This window comes from Carettochelys insculpta, chromosome 13 (genome assembly GCF_033958435.1).
Source record: "Carettochelys insculpta isolate YL-2023 chromosome 13, ASM3395843v1, whole genome shotgun sequence".
NCBI lineage: Eukaryota > Metazoa > Chordata > Testudines > Carettochelyidae > Carettochelys > Carettochelys insculpta.
The window spans coordinates 41,131,243-41,151,756 of record NC_134149.1 but is presented as its reverse complement, the minus strand read 5'-3'; the positions used below and the strand labels follow the sequence as shown (position 1 = coordinate 41,151,756).

The window sequence follows — 20,514 nt, the reverse complement described above, 5'->3', positions numbered from 1 at the left end:
AAGCCCCCTGCCCGGAGGAGCCCCCAAAGCCCCCCCCACAAGCAAAGATTCCCTGTCCGGTCACAGCCCAGTCCTCCATCTGTCCAGAGGTGCCTCACCCCACTACCTGCCCAAAGGATCCTGGGACAGCTACAGCCTTGCCCCCCACCTGCCTGGAAGAGTCCCATGTCAGCTGCAGCCATGCCTCCCCTCCCCTGCCCAGATCCAGCCCAGTGGCATTTACTACTCAGCCACCCCAAACCCGCAGAGGGCATATGAAACGTGTGTGGGACGACACACTTCTCCCCACAGCAGGTTAGGTCTGGTGATTGGAGGGGAGGCACAGCTGAGGGACCTCTGCCCCCCACCAAACATCTCACTCAGATGAGAGTTGTTGACTGCCCCCAAAGGTGGAGGGGAGGTAGTGCTTTGCTGGGGTTCGAGGGGGCACTGGAGGCAAGCTGTGGGGAGGCACTGTGGGGTGGGTTTTGTGGCACATGGTGGGGGAGGAAGCTTGCGGCGGGCTGTGCTTGGTGCGGGAACACCTCGCAGTGAGCTCGATGGGTTGTGTGGGGGTGGGCACACAGTGAGGCGAGCTCAGCGGCACTGGAAGGAGTGGGCTTGCAGTAAGGCTAGCTCAAGGGGTTGTGTGGGGGTGGTTGGGCAGGCTCAGGGGGTTGTGTGGGGGCAGTCGGGCTCACGGCAAGGCAGGCTCAGGGAGCTGTGTGAGACGGGAGGGCAGGCTCGGAGTTGCGTGGGGGCGGTTGGGCTCACGGCAAGGCAGGCTCAGGGAGCTGTGGAGGGACGGGTGGGCAGGCTCAGGGGACTGTGTGGGGGCAGTCGGGTTCACGGCGAGGCAGGCTCAGGGAGCTGTGTGGGTGCAGTTGGGCTCCCGGCGAGGCAGGCTCAGGGAGCTGTGTGGGTGCAGTTGGGCTCCCGGCGAGGCAGGCTCAGGGAGCTGTGTGGGTGCAGTTGGGCTCCCGGCGAGGCAGGCTCAGGGAGCTGTGTGGGTGCAGTTGGGCTCACGGTGAGGCAGGATCAGGGAGCTGTGTGGGGATGGGTGGGCAGGCTCAGGGGGCTGTGTGGGGGTGGTCGGGCTCACCGCGAAACAGGCTCAGGGAGCTGCATGGGGACGGGTGGGCAGGCTTAGGGGGTTGTGTGGGGGTGATTGGGCTCACGGGGAAACAGGCTCAGGGAGGTGTGTGGGGACGGGTGGGCAGGCTTAGGGGGTTGTGTGGGGGTGATTGGGCTCATGGGGAAACAGGCTCAGGGAGGTGTGTGGGGATGGGTGGGCAGGCTTGGGGGCTGTGTGGGGGTGATCAGGCTCACGGGGAGGCAGGCTCAGGGAGCTGTGTGGGGATGGGTGGGCAGGCTCGGGGGCTGTGTGGGGGTGGGCGACCTCATGGGAGGTAAGCTCAGGAAGTTGTGTGGGGGCAGGTGGGCAGGCAGGCTTGCAATGAGGTGGGCTCAGAGGTTGTGTGGGGACCGGCTCGCGGTTAGGCAGGCTCGGAGGGGTTGGGGGCAGGTGGGCTTGTGGTGAAATGATCTTGGGGGTTTGTGTGGAGGTGGGTTTGTAGCCAGGTGGGACTGGAAGGGTTGGGGGAGCGGGGCTCGCGGCGAGGCGGGGGCGGGGGGGCTGTGGGAGGGAGGCCGGGCTCGGGGGCGGGGCTCGCGGCGAGGCGGGCTCGGGGGGGCTGTGGGAGGGACGCCGGGCTCGGGGGCGGGGCTCGTGGCGAGGCAGGCTCAGGGGGGCGGGTGTGGGAGGGACGCCGGGCTCGGGGGCGGGGCTCGCGGCGAGGCGGGGGCGGGGCGGCGGGTGTGGGAGGGAGGCCGGGCTCGGGGGCGGGGCTCGCGGCGAGGCTGGGGACGGCCGGCGGAGCAGGAGGCTTCGGTAGTTTCCGGCCGTTTCCGGCTCGGGCCGGCCCGGCGCTTTTCGGACAGGCTCGGGCGGGGAGCGGAGCGGAGCGGAGCGTGGCCCTGCCCGGCAGCCATGGCGTCCCCGTCCCGCAGGCTGCAGACGAAGCCGGTGATCACCTGCCTCAAGAGCGTCCTACTCACCTACAGCTTCGTGTTCTGGGTGAGGGGCCCCGCGGAGGCGGGGGGGTCTGGGTGGGGGCAGTGGGGCCCCCCGTGGTGGGTACGTGGGGGCTCCAGGGTAATCGGTCTGGGGGCCGTGGGGAGGCCGGGGGGGGGGTAATGGGGTTAGTGGGGCCCCCGTGGAGCAGGGTGAGTGCCTGGGCGCTTGGGGGGGAACGGGCCTAGGGTAGGGTGGGGCTCCCTGGGGAGGAGGGGGGCTCGCTGGGGCGGGGGTAGTGGGACCCCCGGGGATCAGGGTGGGTTCCTGGGGGTTTTGAGGGAAGGGTCTGGGCGACAGTGGAAGCCCCTGGGGTGGGGGTAGTGGTATCCCAGGGGGTAGTGGAGGTCAAGAACTGGGTGGGTTCCTGTGAGTTTTGGGGGAATGTGCCTGGGGGGATGGTGGAAGCCCCTGGGAGGCAGGGGGTCTGTGTGGGAGTAATGAGGTTCTAGGGCTTCGGGGGAGCCCTTGGGGTGCGGGGTGGGGTCCTGGGGGAAAGCAGGGCCTGGGCCAGAGGACCTGGTGGATAGTGGAGCCTGGCAAGTTGGGGAAGGTTGGTCTGGCTGGACCCCTCCTTGGGTGGGCACAGTGGCAGGGCCCAGGCTGCAGACCCCAGAGGCATCTCCCATCTGGTCTGTGGAGATCCTCAGGCCATGTGCCCCCAAAGGGGTCTAGGTCCCTGTCTTCCCTGGGTGCTCTGTGCCCATTGACAGGGCTGTTCCACTGCCTTGTGTCATGGCCCTGCATGTAGCATGTGCCTGTGGGGCTGGTGACGTGCCTGCACATGCCAGCGTTGGCAATGCAGCCCCAGGGGAAGAGCAGTGCCTTGTAGAGCTCCCCCTGTAACCTTGTCCCTTTCCTTTCACCGCTCCCCAGGCTCCTCCAGCAGGTGAGTGTGTCCTTTCTAATAGCGCTGAGCCCTCTGCCCCACCACGGCTGTCTTGTTTCTCTCCCCCCATGTAAGTGTGCGTGCAAGGAGGGCTCTGGAAGGTGGCAACTGTGGATGTTTGTAACAGAGCAAATTGTTTCCACCTGGGGAAAGTTAATTCCCAAAGGCGGATTCATCTGGATATTGTTTATACAATACCCAAGGGACTGAAGTTCAGAGATAAAATGCTCTGATTATACAAGTGCTTCCTGGACTCCCAGCTCTGCCCTTCTGATGGGTGATTTCACATAAAGAATTTTAATGCCCACTATCAAGGACTTTTGCCAGACTATGTCTTGGAGTGCCTCTGCCCATGCAGCCCCCGCCAGTTTATCTGTCTTTCCCCTCTGTTTCTCCGCCGTGGGATCCCTATCTTGCACGCTTTCCTCTTAGTCTTTCAGCATATGTGACTGTAAGTGACTATGGATAACTCAAGTGCTTTAAAGTGACATCAGGATGATTGAGTCTCAATTCTGATTTCTCCAGATCTCTGGCATTATTCTGCTGGCAGTTGGCATCTGGGGCAAGGTGGGCCTGGAGGTGTATTTCTCGCTGTTAAATGAGAAGGCCACGAATGTCCCGTATGTACTCATTGGCACAGGGACGGTCGTCATCCTTCTGGGCACTTTTGGCTGTTTTGCTACCTGCCGTGGAAGCACATGGATGCTAAAACTGGTAAGTGGTTAGTGACCATCAAGAGGCGCCCAAATCCAATTCCTGGTTACCATCAGTCCAGAACTTCACCTGCTGTCTGCCCTGCTCCTTGTGTATATTTGCTTTGGGAAACACTCTCTCTCTCTTCCCTTTTTATACGGTGCTAAGTACTGACCATACGTTCTCTGAGTTTCTCACATAGCCACAAATGCCGGCGTCTCAGTGCTGTGGAAGAGGTTAAGTCTGAGATGTGTACTAGAGTCTCTGCAGCCTTCTTTTTGTGCACCTGTGCTAGCCTGGGAATGTATTTTGCTCTCCCTGACTCTTTCTTCTTTTCTATCCACAGTATGCCATGTTCTTGTCCCTCATCTTCTTGATTGTGCTGGTAGCTGCTGTTGTGGGATTTGTCTTCAGACATGAGGTGAGTCCAGGTGTGATGCCTGTCTCTGAAACTTTCACCCCTTTCGTTCCATGCCTGAGGCCCTGGTTGGGATGGAGCACCTGCACAAGAAAGAGTTTACACTTACATTTTGTTTCCTTTGTGTAATCCTCTGGTTGGTGCATACTGAGAGGCAAATTCTGCTCCTGTCCGTTATCTGGAGTAACTCTGTTGACTTCACTGGAGTAGTCTGGATTTACAGTGGTGTTGAGAAGAGAATTTGTCTGTTTCAGATTCCAAATGTTCAATATGCCCAAAAAAGCTGAGTAAGAAAAATCCTCTAATTGTTTAAAGATAGGAAAACTGTAAAAAGGACAGTCACATGAAAGAAATTTAGTCAAATAGGTAGACCCATGCGGAGAGGCTGGGAAGTGGGAGTGGGGACGGAATTTGAATTGTTTTCTTTTGGGTACAACCTTTAAATGACCAGCTCTATGCCATTGGGCAGCACGGTTGTGTTTTTTACAAATCTCTTACCACAAGCAACTCAGCTGGCCTCTTACTTTTTTTATACATGTGACATGTTTGAGGTGAATTTTTGACTCTCAAGAATCAATTTGTAGTTGCGCTGATGATGATTAATCAAAATATTAGCAAAGGTAAAATTAGAGCTAGATTTGAATTCAGTACTTCTGAGATAAAGTTGCTAAACTATCCACCAAGTTAACCAGCATTTAACATCAACAGGCATTTAGAGAGAGTATATGAAGAGTGCCTAGCATTAATCGCAATGGATGCATTACTCAAGAAAACTTTTAGTTACTAATTGGGTCCTTTAAAGTTCTTTAAATAGTGTGGAAAAGTACTTCAGTATTTAGAACAGCTGTGTCCAACAGGAATTCAAAGATCACCAGACTTGTGACTGTCATCCTTCCATATTCATCACATCCCCCCACCCCTCTCTAAATGAATGCTCTCCCCCTTGTCCAGAGCCAGGTATGCCCAGTCCCCCATTCTAATTGAATGCTGGCTATACACCAGAGCAGTCAGAGCTGCTGCCACTGCCACCATGTGCTTCTCTTGCCAAGTGCTGCTGTGTGTGTGAACCGTTTTCCCTGTATGTGGCTCTCAGGAGGAGCTGTGTTTAAAGGCTCCGAGAGCCGCATGCAGCTCAAGAGCCATATTTGCCACAACTTGGTGTCCTGGTTGCCCCATGGGGCAAGTGGAGATTGTGCTGGACACTTCTGGTTTAGAAATACTTAACTTAAATCCTCATACTTCAAGTGAAGCATAGGTCACCTACAAGTCTCCTCCACTACTCTCTGTCTCAAGACAAAACTTCTAACTCCAGGGGTACCCCATTTGTTATCCTGCAATCTCAGTAGATCATCTCCCTGTTGTCCGAGGTCTTCCTCTTTTGCATTTACCTTGCGGGTTCCATTTGTGAGCTTGATGGACTCTGTTGGATGATGGTATGAGGTGAGGTAACTCCCAGTTTTGCCTTTGAACATGTCCCCCCAAGGACTACCAAGTGTAAACCAAGACTATTCCCTAGTTCATCCTCAACTTGACAGACCCATATTTTCATAAAAAATAGACTTTGTAGTTTGTGAGTTTAATCCTTCATCTGAAATGTGTCTGTCAGAATGTTCCTGATTTTCTTATGATGGCACAGTTGTTAGGTCTACTTTATAAATGCAAGAATTACGTGCCAGCACTTGGTACGTTGCTCCCTGCCTCAACCTTCGATTCATCGTTATAGCCAGTCTCACGTCTGGTTAGTAACAGGAATGACTTTTCTAACGTAGCTTTAAGCTGTTTCCAATGGAGCTGTGCTTTACATGATCAAGGAACTCTTTATACCTAAGCCTCTGAAGGCTATAGGTTAATGAAAATGTTTCTCTTCCCTGCAGATTAAGGACAACTTTGAGAACAACTACAGTCTTGCTCTGAAGAACTACAATGCAACAATGGATCCCCACAGCGAGGCTGTGGATACCATCCAGAGAACTGTGAGTATTTATATTTTGTTCCTTCCAAAGAAACTGTTGGGAAAGGCTATTTTCTGCAGATGCACAGTGCAACACACCCTGATAACTTGTGTTGTGCAGCAGCTGTGGCTGTGGTTGCCATGCATGGGCAAAGTATAACGCAAAGAAGGCCCTGTTTTACCAGCTGGCATTAAACTTTAAGTGCCTTCTCTGTTATTGCCAGAGCTGTTCCTCAGAAAGAGCGTGTGCTGCAGATTTCTTGTCTCACTACACAGTTGATTTGGCTAAGAATACTGAGTATTGCCTTAACGTTCCTAGTTCTCAAGCATCTGAGTGACAACAGTTACCTTGGTCACTGTAGCGGGTGCCAGTGTGCACATAGGTGGCCTTGCAGTATATGTGCTATGTAGATCTTATCTGACTGCCAGTGTTCTTTTCCCTGTACAAAAGTGGCAGCTAGTGTCCTTGTCTTGCATGTATCTTTATCCCTGAGATTGTCTCAGAGTATTTGTGTGTGAAGAAAATAGCTACTCTGTGGTGTGTGAAGGAGGTGGGGGAGGTATGCTCAGGGCTGCTGGGTTGCAGTGGGAAGGGATGGAGGCCAAGAGAGGAACTTATTTGGGGTTTCTGCAAATTGATGTAGCCTCAGGCTTGTGGTGCTCTCAAGTTCATGCACTATTCCTTACTGTTCTAAAACTTCACACCCTCAGTTACACTGCTGTGGAGTTCAGAACTATTTAAACTGGGTGAACACGACCTATTTTGCACAGAAGGGAATTCCTCATAGCTGCTGCAAGCTCCAAAACTGCACAGATGAAGATCTGAAGGACCCGAACAAAGCCAAGGCAGAGGTGTACAATAATGTAAGTGAATCTCAGAGATGTGTTGTGGAAGCAGGCTTGAACAGGGGTGAGCTGGGACCTTCTTTTCCTGGTAGACAGTCAAGCCCTGTAGGTGGCAGGGAATTTTATTCTAGAAAGAGGGTTATTGGGCTACAGAAATGTGTATGCAGTAATGGAGATGAAGGCTGTGTTACTGCTGATAGGAGAAAGGGGCATAGAGAAGCTGTTCCCAGTGTATTTTCCCAGGTTGTCTGGAAGTCCCAGTTATTCCTTGTTATTGGGCAGGGATCTATATCTGTGTTAGCTTGCCCGTGTCCTTACCTACCTGCTTGCTGTACCTGTTGGGCTTCGCGTCAAATGGGGCTTGCGCAAAGTACTGTTGCGTAATGCTTTATGTTTCTGTGGATGCACACAGCTTTCCTGTGAAGATGATGTACAGGGGCAGGTAGTGTTACTTAGTGGTTAAGATGGGACTGGGTAGTTGGAGTTCAGCTTTCAGTTCTGATGCTGATGTGCTCTGATCTTCAATAAATCATGTTGCCTTTCGGTTCCTGTACATCCGCCTTCATAAAACAAGGCTATCATTCACTTTGGTACAGTGCCCAGCATGAAAGGTGCAAAGTTCAAAGATTTAAATGGCTTGCCCAAGCTCAAACCACAAGCCAAATGGCTAAATACAGCATGGATCCCAGGATGTCCTGACTCCCAAGTCTTACCTGAATTCCTTCCTGAGCTTGTTCACCCCTCTAGTTGCTAGTGTGATGTCTGTGGGTTGGAAGGAAACATCCTTAGTATCTGGTAGCCAGGAATTGCCTATGCTGTATTCAGATGCAAACCCTTTTTTTCTGCAGGGTTGTTTCAAACTGGTGACAACAGTTATGGAGTCCAAAATGGGCATTGTGGCCGGCATCTCCTTTGGCATTGCTTGCTTCCAGGTAAAATCTCCCTTGCTGTATAATTTTTTTTAATGTATGCAGAAGGCAAAGTTCATTTCAGAGAGGAAGAAATGGTTGACCTTTATGGAGAGTCACCTTCCATTTTACTGACATACCACACAGGCACCCATCTCCATAACTTCCTTCTAGATAGCCTGGCAATGGTTTGAGAACCGCTCGCTCTGGAGACAACCAGCGTCTAAGAGATGCCAAAGCAAGCAAACCTTTCCTGCTCTGACCTCATATTACTTGTCTGAATTCCTTCTCCCAGTCCACAAACTGTTGCCCCTGCTTCTGCTGCCCCATGAACCTTTCACGATGTTAGTTTAACTAAAGGCAAGTGCTTATTGGTGACCGAAAACATCTTGAAATGTTTCTCATAAATTCAGACCCAGTTGAAGCAATGGCACCATCTTCTGTTAGGACAATGCAGAACAGTGAGCAGAATATTGTGCTCCCTGTTATTGCTTCTCTCTCTCTCTCTCTCATCCTTCAGCCTGAGGTTTTATCCTTGTGGTGAAGGAAGCATTATGCCTCAAGCAGCAATGGAACTGGGATCTTCTCCTCTGACCAACCTCGTCTCAGCAGGAAACAAGAGTCCTCTGGCCTGAGCTCCTTGCTCATGTCACCTTTTTGCACGGGAGTGTTTCGGAGAGGGTTTTCAGAGCTGTGTATACTGGGTACATGCTGCACGCTGAGCAATTTGAAAATCTGATCTTGACTGTCTGGGGAACCTTTATTGAATTGAGCTCTTCGGAAAATTTGACCCCAGTGTTCATTATTGAGCACTGGAAAAACTGGCCCGATGTCTAGCCAGGTAACTGGGCGAGGGCTGGCAGGTCTTGCCTTCAGAAGAGATCTCTTCGGCTGGTGGAGCTTCCTGGCACGTCATCTGAGAAGGTGATCAGAATGGTGTCCCTTAACATGTTTCTTTCATGACATTAATGGATAGGTGTGTGCTCTCGCTGTCTTTGTAGGGTCATCATCTTTCATAGTGTGCTGGAATGCTACGCTGTAAAGTCTCCCTCAAAGACAGCACTCTCAGAAACCTGATCCTGTGATAGCCCCTCACAGGGCAGACAGCTGAACAAGTTTCTGAGGTGCATATGTTGCATAAGATTACGAACTGTGCTGCCTAGGTCGGGAGTAGGGAACCTCTGGCCCCCTGCTTAATTAGATCTGGTTTGTGGCAAGTCTTTCTGCTGCAGGCTGGAAGCCACAAGCCTCAGCTCTCCCTGCTGCATAGGAGCAGGTGAATGAGGGTGGTTCTTGTTTCTCACTAGGGACAGGGGAGAGAGGTCTTTTTACTTGTGTGTGGCCCCAGCTGATTTTTCTGTGGCTCGGTGGTCCCTGACCAAAAACAGTTCCCCACCTGGCCTAGGTCTTGCTGAATGTCTCAGTTGTGGTCTGAGCTCCTGTGTCCTTTTGTGGCAGCCGCTAGGTTTGCAGAAATCCCCTGTGGGTTCTGTGGTGTTAAACTGTGGTGGTTCCCAGAGTGTCTAGCTGGAACACAGGGTGGCAACAGAGACAGACACAGAGGAACCTCGTTAGATGACTTTTATTTTGAGGTGATTTCCAGTTTGTCTGACATTCACAGAGTCACAGATCTCCGTAGCAGTTGCAAATGCCCAAGCTCCTTATTTTCTTCAAAGCCTGTTTGCTTTTGAGTAAAGAGTGTGATTTCAGAGCAGTTTGGGATTGATGCACAGGAGTGTGCAGACCCAGAAACCAGGGAAGAGACTGACTGAATGAGATTGCTTATTGAATGCTTGGTTTATTTTATCTTTACACTCACCCCTCGTTAAGTGAGTACTTCATTTACGAGTACTCGCTACAACGAGAGATTTACCTGGACGAGTGAACTCCCCCTGCTAATATGAGCCTTAACCCTCTCCCCGCTGACCCCAACCTGCTGTGGCCTGACCCCCACCCTCGGGCCCCAGAGACCCCAAACTGCTGCAACTTTAAACCCGCCCCACATGCCCCATGGCAGCAGCCTGACCCCGCCCCATCCATCCACCCGTCGGCCACAACCCACCAGCAGGTTTTAACCCTCCTTCCTGCTCATGGCCCCAAACTGCCCTCAGCCTTTAAACCCTCCCCAGCCCTCAAACCCACGGTTCACTTTCCTTCAAAAGCAGCACCACATGCTGCCACTCCTTCAAGTTAGGAGCACTAGGAACCAGTCAGAGACTTTTACGTGTATTTTTATGGTAATCCTTTAAATGGTAATCCATTTAGTGTCCCTCTTATGAGTTTTTGCCTACGAGCAGAAAGTTGGGAACCAATTATGCTCGTATAGTGAGGGATGCATGTAATTTACTTTGCTTTAAAGGAAATTTGCCTGAAAAGCAGCCTGTGAGGCATCATCCAGTCTAAATCAAGGTTTAACACAGGGGTCTGCAACCTGAGGAACCACATGCAGCTCTTTTGAAAACTTCTTTGTGGCTCCTGAGGCTATAATTGCAAAGTGGAAAAAAAACCAAACAAACCCTGATTATTTTCGATAAACGGTGAATGTCTAAAAGCTCAACAATGAACAACTCATGTCTAAATAGCAAATGATGTGATCTTGAAACGTTGGATAACTCAGCCTTTAATATGTGCAGTGCATTGTGGGATATGCTACTGTACCGTGGAACTCCAAGATACGCGCACTCAAGTTGCGTGAATGGCGGGATAACGTGACTCTGAGTGGTGGGGAGCTGGTTCCAGAGTGCCTGCCACTCAGGAGTTGGGAAACTGACCAGTGCAGCAGCACTGGTGAGTTTCCCGGCTCACCTGAGTGGCAGGGAGCTGGTGGCTGGCTCCCAGCTCTGCACAGCTCTGTTCATTACAACTTCCAAATCTATACTCCAAATAGGGCAGTGAAGTTTGACTGATGAATAAGTGCTTTCTTCAGTTCTTTGAGTGTAACCGCACTGTAGCAATTGTCCTTATTGAGGAATGCATTGTGTTTTGGGACTTAGAATCGTATAAACATTTAATGATTTATTGTCAAGTGAACTTTTTTGTGTCATACAGATGAAAGACCCAGTTATGCAACTTTGTCTCCCATGAGCACAGTTACATGCAGGAGTATTCTTAGGTTTTTTGGCATAGAAAACAGCTGCCTGGGGCCCACACGACAATAACAACTAATGTGTGTCCTTCAGTTCAGTATTTTCACATCAGCCTTGATTCTCTCATTGTCCTTGCAGGGAGAAGCAGTCGATATTTTCTACTGGTTGTGTAATGGACTGTGATGCTCCTGATAGTCATATAATCTCTCGGAAATTACCATAAAGGAGTAGATGGTTCATAAAGCAAATTCTAACAAGAAGAAATGTTGACTCTCTCTCACAGGGAATTCCTTTGCACACTGATGGGTGCCAGGGTCCTCTGACTTTCAGCTTTTATCCACCCAAAAGCAAAGGAGCCCATGTTTTGTTTTTGCAAAACCTCATCTTCCTTGATTTTGCAAAGTCTCCTTATCTGGACTTTGCTTTTACAAAACCAAAGTAAAATATCCAGTGCTTCGGATCTCAGTTGCATTGCATCCAAATCATTGCAGAGAGGGACACAGCTTAGACAGTTTACATTTTCCACCTATACTTAGTTTATTTTTTTCATATTTCAGTTGGTTGGGATCTTTCTTGCCTGCTGCCTTTCCCGGTACATCACAAACAATCAGTATGAGATGGTGTAACAAGCCAGCCTCTGACCAAGGTATGTCTGTGTTGTGTGTGCGTGTAGTTATGTGCCTGTGCACTGAATTTTGTGCCTGTCTGCAGATCTGTGAATGTGGGAGATGTTTTGCAGGCTCCAGCTTTCACAGTGCTGTATACCTATGTGCACAGAAAAATATGGGCAGGGTAGCATGTGCTCTCATGTATAGGTCCATCCACTTGGAGATGTGCAGGGATCTGCTCAAATCAGTGTGTTTCTTCGGTAAGTATCTAGCTGAGAGAAGCACCTGCATTTGGTAGGAAAAAAATTTTTCACTCTTAAATTTTAAAGTGAAATAGAAACATTCCTGGACCTACCTGTATACAAGGACAGCGCAGAGAGGTGCTATGGAATCTCTTACACATACGTGCTGATGCACCTTGGTTAGTTACCTTGCCCCCTACCCATTACTTACACCACTCTTCCCATTACTCCCCGCTCCTACAGTACGAGTTCTGCTTCTTCCCAGCTCTTTCAGCATACTACCGTTCTCCCTTGCAGTGCCCCTTACTAGTTTAGTGCTGCCTCTCTCATCCACCACCCTTACTCTGCTTCTGCATCTCCGTGTAACCTGCAGCTCCGACATCATCCCTTTCCTAGCTGGGATGAACGTGGTGTACGGTAGTGCATTTTGTGGGGAGGACCTGTGCTTGCTGTGGAGTAGCATGCAGCCCACAATCTTGCTTGCACTGTGATTCAAGCTTTGTGGGAACCCTGATCTCCAGAGCTGGACAACATGCTCATTAACCCTTCTTTGCTTTCTGAATTTTAGGAACTGTTCCTCTGATCTCCTTCTTCTGGAGAGTACTTCACGTCCTCCAGTTTTCACCTGATCCCAGCCTGCTGACATCATGTTTGAACTCACTGAGCCTCTTCAGAATCAGCTCACAGAATTGAGCATAACAGCTGTTCTGTTGCAGCTGGGGAACTGTCAAAACACTCTTCTTTTGTAACACTGAATGGGGTCATTATAGCTGAAGATATTTATAATAACTGTATTCCTCCAGGTCTCCCCCACCTCACCTCCTCTCTAGTGCACCGTCAATTTGATTGCACAGTGAAGTAACGTTAGACACTACTCTCATCTCATTTGTAGACTTTCTGCTAGTTACCTCAGAAGGCGGTCTCTGATAACTGGAATTCGCCATTAGTTTTGGAAGTGCGTGAGGAAAGATGCATTCATTGCTTTCTCTCTCCTGCTGTCAACCATTTAAATTATATTCTGAAATTCAGTGACCCACTAAAACACCTACTGGTCTTATGTTATTCAGACACACTGCCGTGTCCTTTTGGGGCTCTGTGTTCAACAGCATCTGTTTCCAGGCTCTCTACCCCAATCAAGAGTTTTAAATCACTTTTTTATAACTATTTTTTAAAGGGCCTCATTCCTCTCTCCTAATCAGGTGGTAGTGATTTTTTTGTAACTTGTAGCATGAGGTTCAGTGGTGTAGTTCTCTGTGCCAATAACTTTGTAGGTATGCCTCCCCTGAGTTGGGCATAATTTCATCATCAGTATTATGTGCTGCTTGAACTTTATTTTTTTTTGTATTAAATAGAAATCTTCTTGTCTTGAAACACAATAAATATTAAATATTTTACTCTAAAGTATTAACTCCGATTTTGTCTCCAGGAAATTCCACTGTGATTACAGTTCAGGAATCTACCGGGGGCAGAGATTTCGTTGCCACTCATAGTGCATCTATTCCAGCCTGGTCCATAGCCCCTATTCTCTAATGCATCGCTGTGATGGTGCATTTGCAATTAGAGGAGTTATTTGTATTTTCTTCCCTAACAGCTGATGTGCAACATCGTTGATGGCAAACAGCCGTCTCCTGGCATGGAATGCCACAGGGCAAAGTCCGGCCTCTGTGTAAGCAGCTACACCCTCTGCTGTCTTTGCTATAAACTGCCTTGGGATCCTTCAGAGGAAAGGATACTGTGTAACTGTAAGGGGGAATTTGCTCTTCCTGGCCTTCTTTGGAAAAATCCACTGATAGCCGACAGACGTTCTCCAATAAGGGAGCACAGTGTGGTGAGCCCCTTCCTAGTCCTGGAGGCATTACAGCAAGATGCTCTTTCACCAGAGCTTGTTGCACTGTTGGCTTTGTCAGACTGTTCCTGTGCACTGGATTTGGAATGAATGCTCAGGAAGGTCTAGGAGAAGGGGATGAGGTACAGTCTGCCGGGCGCTGTTACAGTAATCACTGTCAATAACATCTGGCAGGAAAGCAGGAATTAGAAAGGGCCATCTGAGCTACAAAGGGTCTCCACGCTGCTTGGAAAGAGTGCTTTGCCCACCATTCACCTGCTCTTCCTGTCACCAAACCCTGTGCTGCTGAGAAGCAGCCTGCCTTGGCCTCCAGCACCTGCGCATGGAAGCAGAACCAGGTCAGTGATCCAGCAGAACATAATTGCCGTGTTCTGTACCCTCCCCCTGAAGCTTCGTTACGGGCCACTGCCAGAGAGAGAGGATACCGAGCAAGGTGGCACATGGTCTGACCCAGAATGGCAGCTCTGAAGTTCTTTTGATAGGAGTGGCCCCATTCAACTGGCTTCGCTTCTAAGTGCAACATTTAATATCCAGTTCAGCTTCAGAGAATAAATCAAACTATTCTGTAGGTCAGTCCCCAGCTGGCTTTGTTAAAAAGCCTCCAGAGTTTTCAAGGCCAGGCAAAGGGCATTGGGACTTTTGACCATTATTATAGACATTGTCCAATTAAAGCTAATGACTGGACAGAGCCTGGATAAAACTAAATGCTAAAGCAGGGCTGTGTCCGTCGGAAAGCGTGGGCAAAGACAAATGAGCCTGCACACGCTGCCATTGTGCTGGCTTGTGCTGCATTAGTAGGCTGATAAGTGCATCCCTCCTATAATCTGGTTCTAAGTCACCAGGGCTTGCCTGGATAAACATTTGCACCCCATCTTGCTGTTTGTTCAGTTGCACACCATAGGCTAAGCCGGTGTCTAATTGTCCCCATGGGCTCTGCTACTGCGCCTGAACGTTCCCTGGTGCACTTTGATTTCCTTGTGTTTCGGAGTGGAGCGGAGCAGAGTCTATGGGGCAAGCTAGCACACTCCTGCTCGTGACACACCAGCCGTTCATCTTGACAAGCCTTGAGTGCTGATTGTGTAAGTTATTTAGGTCCCTTTTTGTGCTGTGTGTGAAATCCCGTATGCTGCTCCCCCATTGGACCCTCTTTGGTGCCATTCACCTCGCAGTGGTTAGCGGTGGTGCCGATTGGCATTCGCTCATCTAAGGGCAGACTCGCGACTTACCTCAGTGACCATGGCGTTCTCAGATTTATGTAGGCCAGGTGGCCACATGATTAAACCACCAGAATTGGTGCTAAGGATGTGTCTACACAGCAAAGTTATTTCAGCATAATAGTCACTATTCCGAAATAACTCTGAGCGTCCACACAGCAAAACCGCAATTAATAGCGGATGGCTTATTTAGCGTTCTATAAACCTCACCCTGTGAGGAATAGCTCCCATACACAGGGAATAGGGGATACTCCGAAATAGGGACTTCCAGCCCCATCCAGGGTGCCCTGTCAGTGTGGATGCTCTATGTCCAAATAGCTGAGCGCTGTTTCAATACGCATTGTGTGTAGATGCGCTATTTCGAAATAAGATATTCCAGAAAATCTCTTCCAGAATAGTTTTTTCTGAAATAATGCTGCAGTGTAGACATAGTCTAACGGGTCCTCTTATACGAAGCCACAGCAGAGACGCTTCAGATTGCAGGAGTGTGGAGAGTGACCTGCCGCTAAAAGCTGGGTGGCCTCCCAAGGCCAGCATTGAAGCACGTGTTTACAGAGGTGTGTCTTTCTGCTCCCTGTGCCGGACCCAGAGCTGCCATGTTTGGTCCTTTCCACAAAGATGTTTTTTTAAATTAACCTTATTGAAGTGACTCCCCTCAGACCGTCCCATTGGTGATAGCCAGTGGGACATAACCCTCTTCCCCAGCTCCGTGCCTACATTCATGTTGGGAGAGCACAGCCGCTATCTTCTGCTGGCATTCCCGCTCTGGAGTGGGCTGGCTAGGATCTATCAGAACTGACCTGTCCTCTTGGACTCTTGTTTCTCCTCCTGTGAAGATGCTGCTGGTGACCTGTCTTAAATCAGCTGACGTGCCGATCAGCTGGCCCAGGAGTCCCACCCATGAGCTCACAGGGCTGAGCGCCTGCGGGGTTGGGGGCACTAGAATGGTGCACCGAGGGCAGCTGATGGAACCGGGACTGGATAGGGATGCGCTGCATCCCTGCCCCTTCTAAAAACCTTGTGGAGTGGGGTCCAAAGCAGGGAGCAGCAGGAGTTGATTAGCAATTGCAGGCCGCTAGTGGGAAGCTGCTGTGCCATCTGTTGCGGGTGAAAGCCCCTGCTAACCCCTTTGCAGAATGAGTCCCTCATCTCTTTTCCCAGGTTGTTCCTTTGCCCTGAATTAGTCGCAAAAAATTAAGCGATGAGCACGCTCCCCGACATTGCCGTCTTGTCTTACTCCACATGCTTTGCCATTTGGTAACACCTGTGACCAGCTCCAGAGAAAGCAGCTGGAGTTCATGCAGTCCTAGGGCTGGTTTCCTGTGCTGCTTCCCCTGCCAGCTTCTGAATCACAGGCTTTCTTTCCTTGTCTCGCTTGTAACGGGGTGTAGCGAGTGGGGTTATAGGGTCTATATACGCTGCTGTGGTTGTCTGTACAATTATTTGTACATGAAAAGTGAGTGCAGGAACTCAGTCCTGAAATAGCTGCAGCTCTGTGCAGGGCCAGCAGAGAGCAGCACCGAGAAGGCAAATTGATTTCACAGCCAGTGTAGCTGGGAACTCTACCACTTCCAGTTCTGAATTCTCCCCAGAGGAGGGAACTTCATCCGTACCCTCTTGTCCAAGGGCTACTGCGCTCAGTACCCAGCTGGCAACTGTGCTGTCAGCCCCTAGACTGATCATTCTGTTACACATTTTAAACATTGCACATGCGAGCAGGATGTCTGACTTCAGTGGGGCTGTTATTACTGATTCAGAGCTCCTAGGAATTCCAGCTGTGGAGCAGGACTCTGTTGTGCGTGGTGCTGTACAAACACAACACAAGGGAGGTCTCTGGGACCTTAACAGTTTAAACAGTCTCCCATGTAGCTCAAAATGTGTGATCGGCAACTCGGACAGTGCCACAAATTCTTTATTTGGAAGAGATGTTGCTAACATACTAGGTTTACATGATGTGGATGGGGGATGCTTTAGATACCTGAATAATAAAGAATATGTTGTTTTCTGTTCCTCCAAGAGTCTCCAGGCACTTTGCAAAGGTGGTGGTGATCCCAATTTACAGATGAAGGAAAAGGTGCCAGGGAGTCACTTCCCGAAGATCAGAAGGCCCTGGTCTGCGCCTGAGAGGTAATTTCAAAATAATCCCAGTTATTTCAAAATACTGGGTTGTCCGTGCACACTAAACAACCTATTTGTTCAAAATAACTGGGAGTTAATTTGGAATGGTGTAGTCCTGGTTTTGAGAGGAGTAAGTGCCCGTTTTGAAATAATTAATTCAAAATAGCTCTCCTGTGCACAGGCAGGGGCTGTTATTCTTAAGTAATTGTCCTCCCGGGGCCTGGCGCAGCTGGAGACCTGACCACTGTAGGCACACCTGCAGCCAGCTCTACTGCCGCTTGCCCCGCAGAGCCCGTAAATGAGCTGGCCGCAGGCAGGAGGGCCGGCTGTAGACAGAGCAGTCATGAGCCCGGCCAGAGCTGCTCCCACGGGACCCATTGCCTCAGGACACAAGTGAGCGACGTCCTGGACTGGTGTGGAGATCCTGGACCTCGCAGGGCTCTGAGCAGAGGAGAGCGCTCTCCAGGATCTCCACGTTAGGTGCTGGAGGGCTTAGGTCTCTGGCTGGATTACTGCCTGCCTGGTGGAGCAGGGGCGCACATGCATCCTGGAGCAGTGCCGGCTCAAAATTAAAGAGCTGTGCCAGGACTATCACAAAGCCCAGGACTGGTGCAGCCACACTGGGGTGCTACCCCACAGGCACTCCTATTCTGAGCAGCTGGATGCCATCCTGATGGGGGGCTGCGTTATGCCCCCTCCCTCCTGCCATGAGAAGTATGGATGGGACGCGCCTGGCGTCACCCTTGGGGTGCTTGAGAACTACGATGGGGAGGAGGAGAAGCAGGAGGAGGCCAGCAATGCCACCATGCCTGCCCGCCAGGAGGTCTTGCTGACCCTGGAGCCACTCCCAGGACATCCCCCAGGATCCTGGCGAGGGCACATCAGGTGAGTTAGAAAACTTTCACTGTCACCTAGGGGGCAGGTGGCAACTGGTGTGTGTGTGTGTGTGTCTGTGTGTGTGGTGGTGGGGGTAGACACTTCTCATGACCCACATTGCCTGGGGGTTACAGAAAACAACCCACTCAACTCTCTGCACCTGGCCTGCCAGTCTGGAGCAATCAGCGCCCCCATCTGGACCCCGTAGTCCCTCTCACGAGGTTCCTGCCTTATTCCGGCCTCGGTGGTAGGACGCTTTCCAGCAAGAAGCCCCCACCAAGGTGTCTGGGGTCAGTGACCTACACAGCGGTGCCGCTCATGTCCCTGAGTCTGGCCTGCACTCAGGCACCAGTCACTCCCAAAGTAGCACGGTGCTGAGGGGGGAGACTGATGTCATGGAGGGGAACCTGCTGGGGCAGGGAGGTAGAGGAGGGGAAGCCGGTGGCTCTTCCCTGGCAAGTGGTGTCTGCCAATCACACACACCTCCCCCAACTTCCCACCCTCTAGCAGGCATGGGTGGGAGACCTCCCTGTGGGGGAGATCATGAGTGCCAGACTTGGGGTGCATGGGACTCAGAGGGAAGGCCAGCTGCCCAGTCCTCCCTCCCTCTTGCCTGTAGGTTTGTGGCCTGGCTGGTTCATCTCCCAGTCGTGGGTGTCACAATGCTCCCCAGGGATGTCTGTGCTCCCCGCTGGACAGCGCTCACTGTCTGGGCAACACATGGCCATGCTCAAAGCACATCACCGGCGTCTGAAGCAAGACTGTTGGTGTCGGCTCCGGGACTGGGGCTGGGCGTCATACACGGTGTTTCCCATGATGATAACCCTCAGAACTTCTCTTCACACCTGGGTCAGCTGTGAGCAGTGGTGCATCCCCCACCTCCCATACCATCTACCCACCTGAATGGGGACTGGAGGAGGAAGCACTCCTGGGGCGACCTGCTGCAGGAGCAGAGAGCCTGCCTGTCTGCAGACCATCCTGGAGGAGGAGTGGGCAGAGCGCAGAGGTGGTCAGGGGCACCCCGGCTCACCTGGACCACCTGATGTGCCAGCAGGACAACATGGCCATCGCATTGGGGTGTCTGGTGTCCTCCATGGAGCAAGCCACCAGCCATGTCCTTGCTCTGCCCAGCTCTCCACTTCCAGTCTCCCCAGGGGCTGCCAGGGTGTCTGCAGACAAGGCAGGGGGACACGTCCCCGGGCAGTCACAGCCTCCCCACCACTTGGAAACTGGCAGCACTCACAGCCCCACTGGAGCTGGTGTCAGCTGCCAGAGGCGGCAGTCCACGGTGAGCAGGGGATAGAGAGTACCAACCAGGAGCACCAGGACCAGGATGAGAGTGTCCAGCTGGTCCTCGTCATGGTTCCACTGAAACAAGATGCAGGCAGCGTGGAGGACATGTGCCGTGAGATGCAATACGAGCCCAGCAGTGGTTTGCAGCTGCTCCGGCTCCATGCTCTGAGTGCTGTGGTGTCTGCAAGGGCAACTAGAGCACAAGGCCGCACATGCCCAGTGTGTCCCCTTTATGACCCAGGAGGCAAGAGGCAAGGGTGGAGTGACTTGTGAGATAGCCAATCAGAGCAGCTTCCCTGACCAAACAGCCCTTGGAAGTACCCACCCTGGTGCCCTCCCTAGAGTACTTCTGGGGCCGGTAATCCAAAATAGGTTCTGTTGTGTGTGGACGTGCTATTTTGGATAAGTTTAGCTTGGTCTGGGGCTTCCCTGTAGCATGGACATGTTATTCCAGAATAGCTTATTCCAGAGTAACTCTGTAGTATAGACATGCCCTTAGCATGGGGTAGTTTTGCACTGGCATCTGGGTTTTGGGAATATGAATTGGTTCCTAAGTGCAGCCCTTATGGAGTTTGAACGAGATGTGTGTTCTGTGCTCCGTATCAGTTGTTCTCCTCTTGATGCCTCTCAACACATCTGCAAGCCTCATGTGCTTTTGCTTCAGGTCTTTTCCCTTGTCACCACAACTTGTCACATGTGGCTAAATATGGATTGTGTGTAAGCCGCAGCGAAGCTCTGGCTTGGCAGCTCTCTCCAGGAACCCACTGGATTCCAAGTTGGTCCATCATCAATAGATAATTAGTGAGTAGATCCTCACTCTACTGGCTGCTTGATCTGCATGGGCAGTGCCAAGTAGCTGGAAGGCAGCCCCAGTGGGCGGTGGGATCCCTCATGCAGGTAAGCGTCCCTCAGGCAGCCCACTGCAAATTGATAAATTACAGCACCCTGCACGCTGTTCTAATTTGATTGACTTCTGGCTACCAGCAGGAGTGGGGGGAGGCTGCAGAGTGGCTCAGAATCACTTTTATCCTCTATGTCTGCTCAGTGCCCAGGAGTGACCTGTGTCAGTAACCCGTGAAGTTTTCAATAGGATTCAAGCGCAGTGCCATGCTGGGCCAGGAAGGCATGGTGGGATTGCTCTCGATTATTAACGTAGGTGCTCCAGCGAGGCCGTTTATCGTTGCTCGTCCCTCTTTTGATGTGTGGCGCCGGTGATGTTAACAAGCTGCTGTCTGGATTTAGCTCTGTGATGTTACTTTGTGGGGGATTTTGAGCCGTAAGCAGCATGTCCTGGGTTTCCTTTGATGGGAACGCTTGTCTGACAGTACCATGCAGCCTCAGAAATATAATTTAAAGAAAGGAATAAAGAGATTCTGCTTCAGGGTATATAAGGATCCCTACTCTCCCTGACATGAACAATCTAACTGGAACAGAGGCCACCCGGTTACACCTCATTAAGATTCTGAACTGACA

At 51.2% G+C, this 20,514-nt stretch overlaps 1 protein-coding gene across 1 annotated transcript; it reads left to right on the top strand.

The window, feature by feature from the left end:
- Nucleotides 1-1,847: 1,847 nt before the first annotated feature.
- Nucleotides 1,848-12,724, top strand: TSPAN6 (tetraspanin 6). Its single transcript, XM_075007652.1, has 8 exons — nt 1,848-2,056; nt 3,468-3,656; nt 3,982-4,056; nt 5,928-6,026; nt 6,716-6,868; nt 7,699-7,782; nt 11,402-11,490; nt 12,263-12,724. The coding sequence occupies exons 1-7, from the start codon at nt 1,970-1,972 to the stop codon at nt 11,468-11,470; spliced, it is 756 nt and encodes a 251-aa protein (XP_074863753.1). The 5' UTR covers nt 1,848-1,969; the 3' UTR covers nt 11,471-11,490; nt 12,263-12,724.
- The last annotated feature ends 7,790 nt before the right edge of the window (nt 12,725-20,514 follow it).

Coding starts and splice junctions, on each gene's coding strand:
- TSPAN6 (XM_075007652.1), top strand. CDS start 1,970: ATGGCGTCCCCGTCCCGCAGGCTGCAGACGAAGCCGGTGATCACCTGC. Junction 4,057..5,927: donor GATTTGTCTTCAGACATGAG/GTGAGTCCAGGT, acceptor TCTTCCCTGCAG/ATTAAGGACAACTTTGAGAA. Junction 6,869..7,698: donor AGGCAGAGGTGTACAATAAT/GTAAGTGAATCT, acceptor TTTTTTCTGCAG/GGTTGTTTCAAACTGGTGAC.